Here is a 21,079-nt window from a genome sequence, read left to right as displayed (position 1 = left end):
GCAGATTTAATTGAATAGATAAGATCTTCTGCAGCGATCAATTTCATTTAAATAAAGGTTTAAGAAAAAAAACAAGAATACTCGTCGAGTAGTTTCCGAAATTTTGATCAAATTCGAGACTGGATTGAGACCTGCACTTTATTCCGCTTCAAACTTTTTAAATATATTTTATTAAGCTTTAAAACTATAAAATAGAAAATAATGACCAATTATGTTTCCTAATTGAGCAATGAAAATTTGTGTATTATCTGATCAGTTTACAGATCATATCACCATTAAATAAAAATTTTCAAAAAATTATCAGTTGTAAACCAGGAATTTAAGAGTACAATCAGCATCAGTGTCAAGCTGAAAAAGATAGCGTCACAAACAGGTGGTCCATTTTATCGGAAAATAATAAATGAGAAGGGAGTATTGTGCACAACTCATATAATGCACTCAACAAGGCTCAAAAACACCTCAAAACTCACTTCTAATGAAACACTTGTTATTTTCCTGTGCAAAATGGTGTGCTCCTGGTCTTATTCATTAAAACTGCCAAGATTGAATAAAGTGTGTCAAGCTTATATCCAAAGCTTTACATTTTTATCTTAAATGTACAGTTATAAAGTAGAAGTCGAAAACCGATTTTAGAAGCATCTTTGAATTCATGGTTTTGACTAATTTTTCCAAGCACAGTTCTTCTTTTGGCTGCAAAAAAGCCCATGTTTGAAGTTTTTCTTTGAAGACTGGATCTAATGCAAGTCTTTTTTTTAATCTACGTCGTACAAGTAATTTCCCTCTTTTTCAAAGAGCCAGTCCAGTTAGCCTAAGGGATTATTTTTAACAAATAACTGTAAGAATAACGAGGGAATGCTGCATGTCTGGTCGAAGCCACTCACCAAGTATCATAGCTCAATTTTTTTCTTAAAACTTGACTGTTTGACAACTTTATAATGATTTTATTGTATGCAACTTTTATTTTAAATTACTTTTTTTTACAAAAAGCAGTTTTGTTTTGCCTGGTGTCATCAGTTCTACGCCAAATAAAATTTTGAGCTACACTGAATCATAATCTAAATGTGTTGCTTAAAACCGATCATTTAGAAGAAAAAGAAAAAAACAATTTCGCGCACTCAATGCACGAGATATTTTAAATTAAAGATTATGCCTGGACAGAAAACAACATACAAAATCGGAAGTCAATTATCACAAAGGGTAAGAAAAATATTGTACAATGAAATCACGGTTGTTCACAGCCCAATTGAACTTATATAACTCTTACATTTCTTTTTTTTTAAATCTGGGATATGTTCTTGCGTATCGAATTTCCAAATGAACTTATTACAGTTCCATGTGATGAATAAAAACTGACTTCTGGCGTTTATTTCTTCAGATAAACAAATTTTGTTGACTTCTCGGCTTGTTCAATATTTTATGTTCCGTTGATCTCTCGACTTTTTCAATCTTTTAATTTTAATTTTGTTTGACCTTTGGAAGAATTGAGCTTTCAGGTCATTGAACTCTTTTATGCGCATACAATTTTGTTATCGCTAGTTGTGTAAGTTCCAGTGCAGCACTTTTTACATCTTTTCAGTCCTTTTGGGTACTCCTTTGACCTTTTGACCCCAGGGGGTTTGCAGAGGGCGTCCGGGTTCAAACAAGAGAAGACGGAGTCGGTCTTGAACACGAGTTGGTTTGATTTCAGTTCGGATTCACTCGTGGGAATTAGTTCAGGCACGAAATCCACTCGCAATTCCGATTGTGGCGACTGATCATTCGGCAATGCAGAAACCTGAAAAAAAAACAATAGTCGATTCAAAAATTCCTGTTATAGTATGCAGTAAACATTACCCCCTCCGAGTTGCAAAACGAGGGTAAGAAAAAAACGGGGAAAAATATGAGAGTCGATCATAAGCCAGTAATACAAGATAAAGTCATGAATTTACAATTTCTTTTTGTGAAAATAGCCAAAAGAAGCACTGATTGTTCCGACTTTCGAGAAACGTATATGCTTGGGATGGTTTTTTATTCAGAGTAATTTAGCTCATTTGTTTTTGTTTTATAAAGTCTATGAATAAAAGCCTTTTACTTAGAGGATTGGGGAGGATAATATACGCAGGGGCGGATCTAGGATTTTCTCGAGGGGTACGGGGGGGGGGGGGGCGGATTTTCAAAATGTTCGAAATTTTTTTCGACCTTTTTTTTTAGGTCGACCGATCCACCGAATCGATTTTCCGAGCTATACCACTGGAATAAAACTAAAAAGACCCTGTTTTGGTCAAATTTTCTGCGCCGCAGGCTAAATCTTGAAAACAGGCCAAAAACGCGTTTTTAGTCACTTTTTAGAAAATTTTGACCAACAAAATTGCGTTTTTTGGCGCGCGCTTCCCCCTCAAAGTAAGTATATATTGGCGCCAAAGGCGCCTTTTGAAAAATTTTAGGGTCCGTCACCAAATATGGATATCTCTAAAGAGTACAAAGGGGGGACCCTTTGGGTCGGCAGGGGGTCGAATACCTGAAAGAAGGAGCGTCCACCCCGCGCCCCCCTAATTCCGCCCCTGAATATTCGTATTCCAAATATATGCCAACACATGTTCAAATATTACAGCCAAAAACACTTCAGCCCATTTCAAAGCAAGAAATTTTAGCCAAGTCGTTTCAGAAAATTTTAATATTAGCGGGCCGAATTTTTCAACAAACTTACGCGCGCTTGAACTAGTTAGATGCCTGAAAAAGATTTACTGATTCAGTTCTCGCTACTATCTGTAAAAACTAGACGTGCAACTAAACCTTTCAAACCTACAAAAAGGCAGCTTGCATAATTTACCATGTAATTTTTTCTTCTCAAGTGAGCCTCTAAAAAATGAATGCAAAATTAACTAGTTTATCTAATTTGAGATGAGCCATTGTTTTATATACCCATTGAGCATAGTTGGATCTGAGATTTTTGGGTTATTTCAAAAGCCATTATAGCAAAGAGCCCTTATAGCAAAAATGCGATTCTTTTCAGAACCAATACATTGAACCAGCTCGAAGTGCTCGACGCGTGGCTTCAAAAATTGCTATGACTATTTGGAACTGTGCGAAAAATGATCTTCAAGATGAAATTTCACTCAACAAATTTTTGGAGAAATGGATTGGCATTTTCAACAAACTTGTTGCAGCGAAACGTCCATTTTTTCCGTAACTGATCTTCCGCTTCAAGGACGAGCAAAAAAACAGTTTTCGATTGCTGATTATTTTAATGACTACCACACATACAGTGCTGCAATTTCATGCAATACTTTTGGTTTTCAGTTTACTCAGATTGTCTTTTCTGATTTTGTTTTTCTGATGTTAACATTTACTGCTAGTCCAGAATCTAACTTCAATTAGTTTTGTTGAGAAAGGACATATCAATAGTTCAGTATCAAAAAAAAGGTGGTTGCAGTATTGAGAAAAGTGTTGCAGTATTGAGTTTTTTAAGCGCCAAATTAACTCTCGAGTAAGTAAAGTTGGTTTTTGTTCAATTCTCATACTCGCACCACGCACAAAAAACGACACTAACTTGAAAAAAAAACTTTTTTTTGTATTTTGTTGACTACGGTCGGACCATTCTGTGCTACTTGCACAGTAACAGGCTATCCTTGTTTTAGTTGTTTTCAACCAAAATGTAGTAGTTTTCAGCAAGAAGGACTGATAGACCCACAGATTAGGGCAAGTGTTCAAATGATTTTGAGGATCCCGCACCGAGCGCCCATGGATCATAATGGATTAGTTTGTCATAATATTTCCAGTGTCTATAAAATTATAAAACAATCGATTATATCCATTAAAAATGGATTATGATCCTTATATTTTTAATGCCAATATAATCCATTAAAATCGATTATAATCAAATATAATTGATCGTTTCGAGAAGTTATTTCAGAAATTTACAATTTTTTTTCAAATTTATCTCATTTCTTGTGTACTGCACTTACTACGTAATACGTTTCAAAAAAATTTACATTTCATATTAAAAGTTATATATTTTTATGTTTAATATAATCTTTTTTGTCCCCCAGTTTATTTTACTCTCTTTACTCTCCCCCTCGGCTTACTCCCCCCTCCCCACCAGTTTTTTTTAATATCCCCTCCCCCATTGTTTACTCTTTTACACCCCCAGTTTACTTTTACCCACCCCCCAGTTTAGTCCCCCCATTACTTTTACCCCCACCCCTCCCTGCCCAGTTTATTTTACAACACCCCCAGTTTACTTTCACCCCTACCCCTAGTCTACTTTTATCCCAGCACCCCCCCCCCCCTTTATTGGTAGACTTTGGGGGAGGATGTTAATGATTGACATCCCCAGTTTACCGCCCCCCGCCCCTCTTTAGTTGGGGGGAGATAAAATTTTTTTTGAGGGAGTGACGTTGAGCCATGGATTTAGTTAAACACATTGCATATATTTGACAAAATTCCTGCAAAAATAAACTAATTTAGTTCCAATTACAAAATGGATTATAATCAGTTATAATGGATTACAATGGATTTTTAAATCAAAAATAATCGATTATGATGGATTTTTTTGGCAAAAATAATCAATTTCAGTGCTAAACATAATCAATTATAATCGATTATAATGGCAATTAAATCAATTTCGTGGTCTGAATCTAACATCTGTTAAGGACAATGGAATATTATGGATCAGGGGCGGATCTAGGGTTTTCTCGGGGGGGGGGGGCGGATTTTCAAAAGTTTTTTTTCGACTAAATTGGTTGTCTGATGGATCAGGGGCGGATCTAGGGTTTTCTCGGGGTGGGGGGGGGCGGATTTTCAAAAGTTTTTTTTCGACTAAATTGGTTGTCTGATGGATCAGGGGCGGATCTAGGGTTTTCTCGGGAGTGGGGGGGGGCGGATTTTCAAAAGTTTTTTTTCGACTAAATTGGTTGTCTGATGGATCAGGGGCGGATCTAGGGTTTTCTCGGGGTGGGGGGGGGGGGGCGGATTTTCAAAAGTTTTTTTTCGACTAAATTGGTTGTCTGATGGATCAGGGGCGGATCTAGGGTTTTCTCGGGGGAAGGGGGGGGGGTGGATTATCAAAAGTTTTTTTTTCGACCAAATTGGGCGCTCCACTCTTAAAATGAGTATATATTGGCGCCCTTAGAAATAATTTTAGAATCTGTCAGCCAAAGTTGGATATCTGAAAATAGTTCAAAGGGAAGACACTTTGGGTCGTTAAGGGGTCGAATCCCTGATTATTTTTGTCTCTCGGGAATCCATTATAATCGATAAAAATCCGTGGGCGCTCTGTGCGGGATCCTTTTCTGTGATGCTTAATTAAAAACTCAAACTGGCAATTCAATCTGAGCACGATTCAGTTTTGTCTACTCCTGGATAGATGCACTTCTTCTGAATAGAAAAAAGCTGATAAAACCTATTTCAAACGCTTTTTAAACGCTATTCGCAACTAACAGGGGCCACAATGCGATATCACGCCAAGCGCCCTACAAGCCTTTTTTCAACCTAGGTCGTAGTTCCTTCCCAACTTCATAAATTGTCCGATCAGAAATGAAAACGTAACCTGAAATACCTGAAACAGAATAGCTATCTCACATCCAAGTATCTGGTAAGTTTATACACTATTTTACAATATAACTATGTTTTATTCTCACATTTTAGTATTACTTAGTAATTGTTATACTGGCTGTTTTTTTTTCACAATATAACTATGTTTTATTCTTACATTTTACTTTTACTTTAATAATATTACATAGTTATTACATAGTTATTAGATAGTAATTACATGGGTATTACATGGGTATTACCTGTACAGCTCTGTGGTAGAGACTCCTCAAGTGGAGTGCTGTTTGGGAGAGGGATCTAATTGGAGTCCAGCAGACGGTGGTGACACAGGAGCCACTGGGACCCACGCAGCGACACCGCTTCTCACTCCCCCCACCCCCACTCTTCAGTGCCTGCAACAAAGATAAAGACATCACGAGGCCAAACATTGCACTGGATAGGACCACAATTTTGTGTCTGTATGTTTCTGGATTCCAGAGACAGTTTGTGGAATCCAAAACAGCACAGAAGATCAAAGAAAAGTAGCAATGTTGCGGATTCCGCGACAAATCTGATTTTGGCCTGTTGCGGAATCCGCTTACAATGCACAGAATGCACAGTTTGGACTCATAATGGACGTCAAAGACAGTAGAAAAAGAAGAAATTTTTCAAGGAAAATCGGAACAACGGTAGAAAGAAGAATACTTTCTAAAGAAAAAATTGCACAGCAGTGAAAAGTGATGTTAATGAAAAATGAACAAAACATAATGAATCAGCAATAAAAAAATTAGCCATTCGGACCAAACATTGCGCAAAAAAAGAAAGCAACCACCAAAAAGTACAAAAATAGTAATTTAAAAAAAAATTAAATCAAAATAAGAAACTAAACTTTAAAAAAAACTATCTACAACAACTCACATAAGTCATAATCTGCTCTTCATAATTTTTCAGCTATTAAAACTATAACAAACAAACTTAAGTTCACTTACCATTCGACCGGCTTTGAAATTGTGCAGTGTGATTGACTTAGCCAGCGGGTCCTCACTTGACAATGACTCCAGAGGTCTCTCGAACATCTGCCGGGCAAATCTCTGGGCTACTTTGAAACTATCCTCGCAATCTTCAGGTGCTGTTGATTTCAGGAACTGAGAGGGAATCCGACTGATTGAAATTATGTCATTTCTCTCCGCATCATTGGAACCTCCAGAAGTTCTGTCGACGTCGGAATCCGGACGCATGGCGTTGCAACCACATGATTTGATGTCTCCGTTGGTGCATTTCTCGTGAACAAGTGATGCGACGGCAGCCACTTGCATTGCCTCGATGAATGCGGATTCCCTAGTTTCTGAAATTATAGGAATTCTTTCTCGGAGCTATAAAGAATAAAATCATAAGCCACTGAAAAAATAATTAATCAAACTTGCAGCAGTCATTTTGTAGAAAAATTATCAGCCCTGGAAGTCTTTGCTGCGAGCGTATGAGAAAAATTTTGGAGGTAACTGAGCCAAACTTAGGAGAAAACAAGGACAGCCGGTTGCAGTGCAAGTAGCGCAGATTGTTACAACCGTATTCATTGAAAAACTTTTTTTTCTACTTTTCTTCAAATTTGTTTCGTTTTTAGTGGGCGGTGTGATTCAAGAATTATACGATCGCGTAAAAAATTAGTGAATTAAGCATGGTTGACATATTTGTCATCAAAAACTGAAATACAAACAAAAAAAAATAAAATTTTAATTTTTTTTTGCACCCTTATTTTAAAATTTTAGAACTTTTTTGCCAAACAAGCGCTAAATGAAACATCCAAAAAGTTGAAAGTAAAATCATTTTTTTAATCCTGAACGTATAAAAATATAGCGTATAACGAAATTATAAAACGAGCGTGTTCATTTTTTTCATAAAACCAGCGTTACTCGATAGCGTTACTCGCTCGAAATTATACTTAGCTCAAAAATTTTAAACCAGTTTTTATCGACACTGGGACAAATTCTTGATAATTTATTATTGTCATTCAGATCACGACTGAAAAGGTTCAATGTGATATATCACTGGACCCATTACAATGATTATTTGTGGTACCTGATTTTGCGTGGAAAAAAACTAAAACACGCCCGAATACAAAGTTCTTCGTAAATTTCAATGATGAGAACAACAAATGGAAACAACTAGGAGCTGAAAAGTTTGATTTCATCAAGGAACAAATGGAAACAACTAGGTGCTGAAAAGTTTGATTTCATCAAGGAATTTATGTGATTTGATGAAATATAAATGTGCCGTATTTATATAGGTTTCAATAAAGATTTAAATTGATTTTCAACAACCAACCTAAGTTCGACTCCAGCTGAGTGCGCACTGTCTCTTGGTCTGAAAAATCGAAGTCAGGACAACTCCAGAACTCACTCCGGAACTTCTCGCGACACTCTTGTCTAGCCAGGGAAGATGCCTTAACTATCTGAAGAGAAAACAAAAGAAATGGTAAGCAAGCAAAAACACAGAATTTTTCAACCGTCTCATGGCTTTGTGATATATTGGCTTATTATAGCTTTTTATAGATTGGCTTATGTGCTGAAAAACAATTAAACGACTAATGTTATTCTTGATCAGGGGGGGGGGGGGTGGGGGAATTAATAAGCGGCGCAGAAAATATTCCTGACATTAGATCTTATTAGTGATGTGAGAGAGCTAGGAGTTTTCCAGTTTCCCGTTTCGAGGTTGTGGTTTTATGATCAGACAGTCGCGACCAAATTTTGATATTTTCCAATTGGAAGACAAAACTTTCAATAAATTTTGAAAACTTCGATTCCATATCTGATTCCGCGTTTCCTTCAACCCCACAAAAAAAAATCCAGATCTTCAAACGTCCCAAAATAATGACAAAATATCATTTTAAACCTTTTCTTAACCTGCAAAAATCTGTTTTTTTTGGCCAGTCTATCTTTAACGCGGAGGAAAATTTTTTTTAAATGAGCTGTTCAGTTCTCTACGCATAACAGCGGTTGAGGGTAAAAAAATAAATGCAACCAGTTTTTAAAAATGTTTCCCTGCTGGGTAAATTTGCTACGCCGACAGTCAACAAGCGTGGATCACGATGGGTTTCGAACCTCCAACCTTTCGCCTGAGAGACCGAGAGTTAAGTAACTCATCATTGCTTCACCGAGCACTTTGCTATTTTTTAAGTATTTGGAGTTCTCACCAAGGAAGAGTTGATTCCATATTTGTTCAGCAGTTTCTGTTCGTAGTGTGTGGGTTCAAAAGGCGAGAAACCGAAGGGCGAGTTGGAGCTTTCTGGTTGCCTGGAAATTAACCTGAAAACATCAAAAACAAAATAAGATTCAAAAATCAATTTAAAATATTGAATTTTTTTGAGAGCTGAATATCTAGTTGACTGCACAATTTTCCGATGATTTTATTTGACCCTTTTATTTTTTTACGAGATCGAATGCCATGTAAACAAAGAATTCAACTACATTTTTGTCTATCTTTTTCATCATTCTGTTGAACTATATTTTAAAACAAAGTTAAATACCAAAAAACTTTTTAAATATTACCGAACACACTTGTTAACGCAATATAACTGATAACAGTTGATAATTTTTTCAGTGTCCTCAAAAATTAAAATAAAAAGACAGAAATTATAACCAAAAGCAAAGCAGAATGCTACAATTTCCTTCCTAGTTTAGGGAAACTTCCTTCTTTTTTTACAAAAAAATTTATTCGAGCTGACTTACCACCAAATATGGAGAATATGATGCAGGCTTGAGAAAGAAATCATGTCGGAAAAAGTTTCTAATAGTCTGTCAGAAATAAGACGCAGTTTTTTAAATAAAAGACTCAATCAAATTGAAACACTTTTTTTGTAATTAATTACAGGTACTAAAACTCATAAAACCACAAAAACACCAGAACAGACTTGAGTAAGTGTTAAGAAATTTTTGAAGTGATAAAGGTGAGTTCTTTGAACTACGAATTAAGATTAGATAGTAATCAAGAAATAATCAAACAAAGGTGTTTATAATGGCTACAAATGCCTTGTTGAATACAAAGAAAGGTGTCCAATTTAGACCGAAAGTGTCAAATTTCTCAATTTGAAAGTATCAAAAATTCAATAAAAGTTGGCGACTTGAAGTCTACTTATTAACAAAGTCTACGTTTTTCCGTCAGTAAAATTCGAAATAAAAAAATTTAGCGTTGTTTATTGACAGGTTTAAAATCTGTAATCGGTTTGTTCACTTCAAACGATCGATTTAGAAAATTATGCCTCAAAGACGAAAAGATTGACTTGAAATGTAGTTGCAAACATAATAATTATCCGATAGTTGGTGTATTTTAATCGCGAGGGGGAGTTAAGTTGTTTATATTTTAATTGGATAATGATTGGAAGCTAATTACAGGATACCTATCAAAGTGTTTTTTGAAGCAAATGACCTATCTGTCTTTGATGTAGTTTGATACATAGCACACTTGTCGTCCTAATATACAATTAAATGGAAAGTTTTCCCAAGGTGTCATCAAAAATAAAATCAGAAGTCAGAAATTATCATAAGAACAGATCTGTATTTTGACGTTTTCTCCATAATTTCAGCAAAAAGAGCATGTTTTTTTGTTGCACAATAATTTGGGATTCAACTAAAGCTCAGAAAATAAAATTGTTCAACTTTTCAAAAAGATTGACAACAGTTTTTTTTCCAGCTTATTTGATCTGTCTAAAAGATTTTCAAAGGATCCTCCGAAGTTCTGAGCCGTAATATTTTCAAAATTCTGAGCGTCAGTTTGTGTCGAAAAACATTAAGTAAGCTTGATTGGCTTGGGGGTTGATCAGTTCGTGTGATGGGGATAGGTTCACTCCTGTAATGCATTTCATTGAGAACAAAGATGGCTTTTAAAGTTCGAATCTTGTTAGTGAGTCCCCCCCTACTCCTTGAGGAACTTTTTAACGAATCCCCCCTCCCTTCCCCCCCTGTAATTATATTCCTGTCCTCCTGCAAAAGGATTGAGGTAATTAACAATATCCCAAAACTCAACCTTCTTGCGTTTCAGGTAATGACTTTTGTATTTAAGATCGTTTCGTGCTAAACAATATGTATTTATAGGTAAACAACTTTAGAAGAAACAGTTGCTCTGGCAAAATTTGCAAAACTGCTTCAACCGTTTTCCTACAAATGTCATTTACGGTTACCATGGAATCAGCAGGAAAGCCCAATTTCTGAAAATAATGCCCGAATAGCACGTGGAACCATAGAACAATTGACAGATATGAAAGATCCATACGATTTGCATCGGTTGCTACCAGATGGAATGATATAAGACCAGGGGCGGATTGATAGAGAGTTGGGCTCTTTTTCCTTCCCCCCACCTACAATTTTTACTAGTAAAGTTAATGTTCACATTGTCCGATCATTATGAAAACTGACATGCGGAATAATTAAGCTGTGCCAAACATATTTGGTCGTCATAATTAACCTTGTAAAGCCACTCGTTACACCATAAAATTGATGGTCGTGGGAGGTGGGGGGAGGGGGAGGGAAAAAAGCCGAGAGTTGCAAGGAGAAGGGGGTTATCGGACAATTTTTTCCTTCCGCTCAGCTACCACCCAAATATTCGTCTTTTTATTACTATATATTATAGCATCAATTCTTGGCCGACCGGCCCCTGAATTTTCAAAACGCACATTTCGCACAAAAATATGCTGATGTTCATGAAGAACGGCGCAACGTTCAAAAAGTACGAAAAAGTTTTATTTGGCAAATTTTTTAAAAGTAAATAAAATCAAACTAGGTACTGAGGGCGACAAAAAATCAAAAAAAAAATTAAGATTTATCACATCTCATTAAGATGAAAAAACGAGGCTCAAAAAAGTTAGGATTTTATAGAAAAAACAACTTAAAAGAAGACTTTTCTTTGGTACGTAAACAACCATAACGAGTTGTTTTCAGACCTATAATTAGAAAAACAAAAACTAAATTTTGAACAGTTTACAACCTACTCTCGTGCTTGAGAGAACAAAATTGACCAAATGGTCAGTTTTCAAATGTCTCCAATGAATACTTCACAACTGAATCAAGACAAGACCCTGCAATTTAAGATCTTTTCAGAAGCGAATGAGAGATTTTACTATAGCTGAAAAATGCCGTTTTCACCAGTCACATCGAAAATCTTCGATACGGCGGAAGATCTTTAGGCCACGGCAGAAGATCCTCGATACGGCGGAAAATTTTAAGTCACGGAGGAAGATATTCGATACGGCGGAAGATTTTAGGTCACGGAGGAAGACATTCGATGCCGCAAAAGATCTTTAGGTCACGGCGAAAGATCTTTATGTCACGGCGGAAGATCTTTAGGTCACGGCGAAAGATCTTTATGTAACGGCCAAAGATCTTTAGGTCGCGGCGAAAGATCTTTATGTCACGGTGGAAGATCTTTAGGTCACGGCGGAAGATCTTTATGTCACGGTGGAAGATCTTTAGGTCACGGAGGAAGATCTTTAGGTCACGGAGGAAGACATTCGATGCCGCGAAAGATCTTTAGGTCACGGCGGAAGATCTTTAGGTCACGGCGAAAGATCTTTATGTCACGGCGGAAGATCTTTAGGTCACGGCGAAAGATCTTTATGTCACGGCCAAAGATCTTTAGGTCACGGCGAAAGATCTTTATGTCACAGTGGAAGATCTTTAAGTCACGGCGGAAGATCTTTAGGTCACGGCGAAAGATCTTTAGGTCACGGCGGAAGATTTTTAGGTCACGGCGAAAGATCTTTATGTCACGGCTGAAGATCTTCAGAACACAGGTCAATTTTGAACAGTTTACAACCTACTCTCGAGCTTGAGAGAACAAAAATGACCAAGTGGTCCGTTTTCATTCGTCAGTAGTAGAGGAGTGAGGGAGAGTGGGGGGGGGGGGTGGTGGGAGACCCCCATGTATTAAGATAGGGAATAGAACATCCGGTCTCCCATCTATGTATTAAGATTGGGTATAGAGTCTACAATGTATTAAGGTAGGGAATAGGTTTCCCATCTATTAGGATGGTAGGTTTCAGATGGTAAGTTTCAGAAAAATTTTTGGCGCCCGATCTTACCATGTTTTAAGATAGTGTTTAGATTTCCTATGTATTAAGATAGTGTATAGGTATCCCTATGTATAAGGATTAGAAATTCCTTGTATTAACATAGGGAATAGATTTCCCAATGTATTAAGATAGGGAATGGTAAGGTTTCAGTGTGATGGTAAGAAAATAGTAAGAAAAACGGTATTTTTTGGATTTTGTGTGGAAATGTCTAGTTTTTTCGCAAAAATCTCGGCATGCGTTATGTAATTCTAGAGTGTTACATGTAGAATGTGCAATGAAGAGAATATGTTTATTGGTTCATGGTAAGATGTGCAAAAATTTGGAAATGCTTATAAAAAAATTGATATTTTTTCAAAAAACTTCAAAACACGATATGATTTGATATAATTTGACTGAATAACTATTTTATTAGATGATCCTTTTTTTGAAACTGTACTCAATCGAGCTTAAACTATGCTGAAACCTAGTGAAACCTTAAAAAATTTTCAAGTTTTTGGAAAACATTGCAAAAATTTCAAGTTTTTGGAGAAAACTGCCAAAATTTCAAAGTTTTTGGAAAAATTTCAAGTTCTGAAAAAATTGCAAAAATTTCAAATTTTTTGGAACAAACTGCAAATTTTTGGAAAGAACTGCAAAAATATCAAGATTTTGGCTAGTTTTTTGTTGCTTCTGATCTAATTGAATAAAAAGTAAATACGTTTAGAGTTTAAAATTAAGTTCAAATTGTATTTCAATTGGCATCATGTTGAGACACTGATACAAAAACTTTGAATAGACATATGGAATTTTCAAAATTTTTCTCACAAAAAAATAAACTACAATAAATTTAAGCATTATTTGAGTAACAAAGCGGGTTATATAATGCTCTCAACATTAACAAGAAAGCTCATAAAAGCTGAATCGAAATTGAAACTTGTGGAAGATAGTGAAAATAACCGTAATTTTTAAGAAAGTAAAATAAAAATTATTCAAATTTATCAAAAATTTTCCATTTACAACCTTTTAATTGGATATTTAACTAATTTTTTGTCCAATTCAGGGAGAATTGAAATAGGGTTCTCAAAACAAATGAGCATTAAGAGCAATATTCCATAAAATTTCTAGATTTTTGCTCAATGATTAACCCAAATTTGTGCAAAAATTACAAATTCAGAGAAGTTATTCACCTTAATAGTACAGAATTTCAGATCAATGATGAAAAATGAACAGTTAATAGCTAAAATTGACTAAAAACGAGATAAATTTTTCTTAAAATTCTATTCGATATTTGCTCAAATTCAACAAAATCTTCTTCATAAGTGATGATTATCTCACTGTTGCTTCTGTAACATAATTTCACAATTTTTCGTATAAATGTTCTATTCTTAAAGGTTATTTTTACTTTCTGCTTAATACATGATTCCGCTATTTAACACTTTGCAATGAAATTTAGTCAGAACTGGAGAAGTTAGGGGGGAAATAGTATCAATCGAACGAACAATTTGCTAGCAGAGATGAAAATAGAACTGATACCGTCTGATTATTTTGATAAAAATTTTAAATGTCTGCCGCAAGTTTCCCTTGTTAGGTGCTACAGTAAACTATTTAAGCAAAAATACAACTTTTGGGATAAATATCTATCACTTTTCTGGAAAAATAGTCAATTTTTTATGATTTTCTGTTGAAATGCTCCATGCCTTAAAATTATTCCTGCTTTCTGCTTAATGCATGTTTTCGCTATTGAACACATTTTGCAAGAAAATTTAATCAGAACTGGAGAATTTAGGAGAAAAATGGTATCAATTGAACGAACAATTTGCTGGCAAAGATGAAATTAGAACTGATATCGTCTGATTATTATGATAAAAATTGTAAATGGCTTCCTCAAGTTTCCCTTTTTAGGTGCTACAGTAAACTATTTAAGCAAAAATACAACTTTTGGGATAAATATCTATCACTTTTCTGGAAAAATAGTCAATTTTTTATGATTTTCTCTAGAAATGCTCTATGTTTTAAGGTTTTCCTTGCTTTCTGCTTAATGCATGTTTTCGCTATTGAACACACTTTGCAAGAAAATTTAGTCAGAACTGGAGAATTAAGGAGGAAAATAGTATCAATTGAACGAACAATTTGCTAGCAGAGATGAAATTAGAATTGACACCATCTGATTATTACGATAAAAATTGTAATTGTCTTCCTCAAGGTTGTCTTGATAGGTGCTAGAGTAACTTATTTCAGCAAAATTACAATTTTTGTGTCAATAACTATCAATTTTCTTGCAAAATAAATTTTAAATAAATTTTTTTTCTTATTTAAAAGGGAATTTTTCTCAAAAATATCGAAATGAGAAAGAATCGGTGCTGGTTAAAACATTCAAAAAAATATGTAAAAATGAGAATATAAATGTGTTTTTACAATATAAGAACAAATTAGGAGCAGCTCTATTAGTTATATTCTGAAAACTTCCGGAAATACGCAAGGGAACCTAGTTCCTAACATCTACAATATCTAAAAACTTCTAAAAGAGCGCGTCTAAAAAAATGATTTAGCAAAGGAAATCAAGGTGCAAACTGGAACAATTGTGTAATTTTCGGATTTTTATTAAGCAAAAGAAAACTCTATATAGTTTAAAAAAATAATGAAATGTAGATCTTGAAAGCTGATTTTGCTTTATTCTTCATGTATCTTCTTCCAAAAGATGTCGGATTGAGTTTGCTTTACAAACACTATCCTCAAAAAATCTGATTTTTCATAAAAAAGTTACCTTATATATCAAAGGATAACAAACTTTTCTAATGAATTACACATAAATACCAATCTTTGACACTATTTATGTCCGTGTTTCTCTCAAAATATGGTTTATAAGCTAAATTTTAGTAAAATTATGTCAAAACTTTTAATGAATTAAATCGAGTTTCTATCTCATTTTCTCAGATTCTGCTTCATCTTCTATCTATCAATTTAATCCAATTTGAACAAAAATTATTTGAAAATTGAACTTTTGATGGAAAAATGTATCGTTTCAACGACCGTTCAACAATCCAAAGCTGAAATAATACCACGAATCCTTTGCTAAACGTCTTTAAATGATTTTCTCTATTTGATAATTTTATATTGCTGTTTCAACTCTGAATTTCTATTTTGAAGTAATTTTTGGGTTGAGAATGAAGTATACTATTATCTTGAAATTTTCAAATGTCAGCAAAACATAGAGTTTCAAGGTCAGTTATCAATTCCTTTTCTGAAATGTAGAAAAAAAGCAAAAAAAAACCATAATTCTTAGTAAATCAATCCCCAATATCTGCTACGCACTACTCTAAGATTACTTTTACAACCACTAAGCAAGGAAAACTTTAAATTGGTTACTAGGCAAAACCTTTCAATTAATCAATATCCAGTTTTTTATTGAATTTCAACAAATTCTGAAGCACTCATTAGCGTATGTTATTCGCTTTTACTACAAATTTATCGCAACGAAATCTCCGCAAGCTTGCAACCAATGGAGTTTTTACTGTAGCTTAAAGATTTTCGGATTGATTTCCGTCGAAAGTTTCACGATAATTTGAACTCAATTGTTGCTGGTTTTACCATCAATTAGCCCCTTTGAGAATGACAGAACAAGAATAATGACAAAAAACTGTAAATTTTTTACTAAAAATTTTTCAAATATAGTGTATAGACTTTTCAGACTCAGTAAAAATTATTATTCAAAGTATTTTCTACTATGTTTTTCTTAAAAATATATCATTTTTACCTTCTCTTGGAGTGTTTTTTGAGACTGCCGAGCACATATTTTATCATTATATTGACACTGCTTCATCTTGATATGATTAGTAAGTTCCTCGCTGCTAAATGTATAAAAGTTACAATTGGAACACTTTAAAACGTCACAGTGCTTTCGATGTCTTGACGCATCTTTACATGTGTATTCTCTTCCACATTCAAGACATGCAATTATTTTGTTTCTATTAAGTAACGGCATCTCAATAGGAAGAAAAAGAAAAAAAAATGGGAGATTTAGAATGTCCCAAATTTTAGGTAAAGAAAAGTTGAATACGCTCAAAAAATGAGTAAAAGCGAATAAAAACAGCAAATTTCTTGAACAATTGATTTTGACGTGAAAGAAAATCAAAATAGATACGCTATTTAGCCTAGCTGAAATGAAAATCATCCAATCTAACCATGGAGTTTTCAAAAATTTGCTATCAACCAATCAGAATCGAGCATTCATTTTAAGGAAATTTTTTCAAAATCCTGCTTGATTCGGTTTGGAATCAGATTTCCAGAGATTTGCTTTGAAAAATTGATCAACTTTGAGTTATCCTCCCAAATTTACATCAAAATCAAAGAACTTGACTATCTACTCTAAAATAAGCTTTTTATCATTGATTACATACAAAAAATTCAATTAACTTGATGAAAAAAATTGTAGAGTTGCTACTTTTTTTAATTTTCTTCCTTTTGTTACTTATATCAGCAATATTTCTTATTTTTACATCAAACAACTTTTGGTCATTTATTTTTGCAATTGCTTTTGTGTATATTTTTTACTTTTTTGACAGATTTAAGTCCTTAAAAGCGTCTTCTGATTGGATACGACAACTAGAACAAAAACGAACGTTTTTGTGATTGGAAACGACAAAATCCAAAATGGAGCTTTGTTTCCGATTGGATACGTCTTTTATCCAAGAATCCCATAAAAAGGAAGCTGAAATCTGATTGGACACGACTACAATCCAAATAAGGAAAATCAATTCTGATTGAAGGTACCCCTAACTCCTAACTAAAAATCATTTTATTTTCAACTTAACTACCGCCAACTACCTCCTCTCTCAGCTCTAAATACCTTAGTTTCAATTTATCTTCCGTCAGCTACCTCCTCTCTCAACTCTTTCTTGTTTTTACTCTTTAACTCAATTTATTGCTCAAAATGATCTTCTCAGTACAAAACAGCAATCTCATGTACTCTGTAGAATTTTCACCTGATCTAGTATAAATTCAAGTGCGAGAAACAGTCTCTGGAGTTTTTCTGGCACGAATGGATATACCAATCCAAGTCTGGCACATGGTGGAAGTGATGCGAAGGGATTTCAACGAACATCATATGACACAAGTACCCATGACAGAGAACCAACTTGAAGAAATGCAAATGATGGAGGAAGTTTCTAATCATGTGGGCATGAAGTACCCCGAGATTCCGGACTCAAGATTTGTGGCTCAACCAGTCGACGACTTCGTCTTTCCTTGGGAAGAGGAAGGATCAGTCGAAAACCCCATCACAATAGATGAAGATGAGGGTTTCTCAGAAACAATGACGCCTCCAGCTCCACAACAACCACCAGCAATGGAACCTCGTCCAGCTCTGCGTTCTATAGAGAACCTACAGAACTCTTCTGCTGCTCGACAGCTCTTTGATTAAATGTTTTTGTAAATAATTGTTGTTTGGTATTATTTTTGTTCTTTGTAATTAATTAATTTCTTCAATTTCATTTTAATTATGAGAATAGTTGAGAGGTTCAGACTAAACTATTTAAAAACAATTAAAACCTAATTCAGTACTCCGAACTTGCACATATGTTAAGAAACTCAAATAATTTTTGCACACATATTAGGAAAAACACTTAAAAAAATTTTTTATACATGTTAAAAGTTACCTAATGGTTTTGCATCTTGTACACACTTTTCGCACTTTGTAGAAAAATTGAAACACTTTTTGCAACTCATCAAAAAAAATGAAAGACTTTTCGCAAATTGTCATAAATATTGAAACATTTTTCGCATTTTGTCAAAAAAAGTTGAAACATTTTTCGCATTTTGTCGAAAAAATTGAAACACTTTTCGCATTGTATCGAAAAAAGTAAAACACTTTTCGAATCTTATCAAAAAAAGTGAAACACTTTTCGCATCTTGTCGAAAAAATTGAAACATTTTCGTATTTTGTCAAAAAAAAATTAAAACACTTTTCGCATTTTGTCAAAAAAATTGAATCAATTTTCGCATTTGTACAACAAAGTGAAACAATTTTCGCATACGCTTCAAAAATTGAAACACTTTTCCCATCTTGCCGAAATAAATCATTACAATTTTTCTTGCACAGTTAATTGCTAATCTTTATGAAACTTTTATTCAAAATCAAATCCTTCAGAAAACTAATTTTTGCATGTCCGTTGATCAGAAACAATTGAAAACCAAGGTATTAGAAGTTTTCTAAGCAATAAGTCATTATGCTTTGTACATCAAAGTTCTGCGTTTTTTGCCTTATCATTTTAAAAATGAAAAAAAATTCAACATAGTTTTTGAAAATACAAAGAAAAAACGTGCATTTTACCGAAATAATTTCTAAGATAGGTATACGTAAAAAAATTTTTTTATATTTATATGTTAAAAACTGTTCAGGCTAGAAAAAATTATTTTTGACAAAATTCTTGTAACAAATATTCAATTATCTTAAGAAAAACTATTTGAAAAAGCCATTCAGAGGGTCTGACATGATTCCTCTACAGAGCTAGGAAGGTGTCTTTTGAATTATTTAGGTAATAAAAAAGTAATTCCATCTGAGAAAATGACGTCATTACACTTTAATTTTTATAGAACAGTAAAAGTTGTGGAATATTTCCACCAGAGAAATTGACGTCATTATTCATTAAAATCTAGAATCTTCTAATTTTTAGAATCTTCAGATTAAATCCTTGAATTTTATAAAAAGTCATTACACATTAACATCTACATTTTCCTCAATCTTCTAAATTCTAGAAATAAACAGTAAATTTTAACCAATCAGAATTCCAGAACTAACTCTAAGGTGATGACAGTGACGAAAAAAATTTGTGGATTTTAGTTATTTTGCTAGTTTTTTAAATTTAAAAAAAGATACGCAACCAGGGTTGTAAATAATAGGAATAGTTTTCAATGAAATTCTTCCCTTTTGAAAAATCTTAATCAACAAAAAATTCTTATTTTACAAAATCTTTTATAAACAATTAAAGTCAACCAAGTGTTGCAAAAATTTTGGAGTTCAGTTTTTTATGAGAAATTCAGCAAAATGTACAGGTGAAAAAATATATATTTCATTTCATTTGAAATCTCCCACAGTTCAGTTCATTTTACCGACATGAGAAGAATTTTTAGAAGAAACGGAAATCTATCTCAAACTTTGAAACCAATTTTAATAGAACGAGCGAGTTACTGCATCCAGTTTGAAATTGGCACCGAAATTGTCAGGATTCTCAAATTTATTAAAATGTCCCAAGCTAGTGAGCAAATTATCATAGATCTTTCAGAATGGAGAGAACTCGAGAGTAGAAGAGTTAGGGAATTTGGAAAAGAATTGGCTATGTCTAAGTCACCTTCGAGAAAAAAGTACTGGTTTTCATATGATTCAAATGAAAAATATTATGATGAAGTTGTGGATCTGGGATACGGAAATAGTTTTCGTTTGCTTACAAGTGAACATTTACTACAAATGACTATTTTTGAAAAAATGGTTGAATTTGACATCTTCTACAGAGATCCGAAGAAGTGTTTCAGTCCCTTAAGAATTTCCCTACATGATTGGCGAAAAATTGAAACAATTTGTGATAGAAGGTACAAGAAAGAAAAATTGAAGGTTCAACAGGATAACTTAACTCTGTTTAGAAGGAAACATGGTGTGGCACATGAAGAAGTAAGTGACAAAGAACTCATGAAAAATTAACTCATTTTTTGATTTTTACACATTTTTTCAAGTTTCCCATTGAATTGTAAATTGTTTTTTTTTCATCATTTGAATAAAGTGCTCCTGAACCAAAGCTTTGTTTTTAAAGATTTATCAATGTAAACTTTGAAGAGCACATTTGAAAACAATTGATTATTTTATCACAAAGCTCACATAATCACCATGCACAGAACCATGACAATCAATAAAGCAATCAATAATCTTGAACATATCAGGTTCATATTTTGAGTTTTGAATTTTTCGAATTCTATCCAGAAACGCTGAACCAAGATTTTGTGTGGAAGCCAGTTTCTGGTTGGAACATAAATAATGTCTCTTGAATTTTTTCCGAATTAGTCGTTTCTTTGCAATACCAGGCATCTTTTCGGCTCCTCTCCATCGTAAGTTATGTTGAACAGCTCGTATAAGCTGATTGAACACTTCTCCGCTGGAGGTAACAATACTTGAATAGAATCTGTGTTTGAACAAAGTGTAAAGACAGTCAATTTCTTGATATATGTATACATATTTATCTAATCTCTGAAAAATTTGGCTAAGAGATATTCCTATTAAAACCAAATGGAACTTACAAATTTCCAAAGAACATAAAGAGTTGTGAGTAGAGACACAATAATCCTGTGTTACTATGTATTTTTCGTAAAAATCACTGGAAACGGAAATAAATAGTGATTTTTTACAATAATCTGAATAAAAGCTGGGAAGAGCTTGACACATAGCAGCAGCCATTGGGAAGAAAGATTTTTGCTGAGAATTGTGGATTTATATAGGAGAAATCACGTCTACGTGATTTCGGTATATGTAAATTTCATACAAAACTT

At 33.9% G+C, this 21,079-nt stretch overlaps 1 protein-coding gene across 1 annotated transcript; it reads right to left on the bottom strand.

Moving 5' to 3' along the window:
- Positions 1 to 1,496: 1,496 nt before the first annotated feature.
- LOC134853256 (protein Wnt-8a-like) lies at positions 1,497 to 9,285 on the bottom strand. Its single transcript, XM_063869229.1, has 6 exons — positions 9,234 to 9,285; positions 8,699 to 8,810; positions 7,831 to 7,957; positions 6,498 to 6,853; positions 5,772 to 5,921; positions 1,497 to 1,774 (listed from the first exon to the last, which is right to left on the bottom strand). The coding sequence occupies exons 1-6, from the start codon at positions 9,275 to 9,277 to the stop codon at positions 1,508 to 1,510; spliced, it is 1,056 nt and encodes a 351-aa protein (XP_063725299.1). The 5' UTR covers positions 9,278 to 9,285; the 3' UTR covers positions 1,497 to 1,507.
- Positions 9,286 to 21,079: the final 11,794 nt, after the last annotated feature.

This window comes from Symsagittifera roscoffensis, chromosome 8 (genome assembly GCF_963678635.1).
Source record: "Symsagittifera roscoffensis chromosome 8, txSymRosc1.1, whole genome shotgun sequence".
Classification (NCBI taxonomy): Eukaryota; Metazoa; Xenacoelomorpha; order Acoela; family Convolutidae; genus Symsagittifera; species Symsagittifera roscoffensis.
Note: the sequence above shows the minus strand (reverse complement) of the source record. Positions and strands in the feature narration are given on the sequence as shown.

Excerpts from the sequence above, each read along its gene's own strand:
- LOC134853256 (XM_063869229.1), bottom strand. The coding sequence starts at position 9,277 with ATGATTTCTTTCTCAAGCCTGCATCATATTCTCCATATTTGGTG. Across the intron at positions 8,811-9,233 it reads CATATTCTCCATATTTGGTG|GTTAATTTCCAGGCAACCAG; the intron begins GTAAGTCAGCTC and ends TGATGTTTTCAG. Across the intron at positions 1,775-5,771 it reads TCTACCACAGAGCTGTACAG|GTTTCTGCATTGCCGAATGA; the intron begins GTAATACCCATG and ends TTTTTTTTTCAG.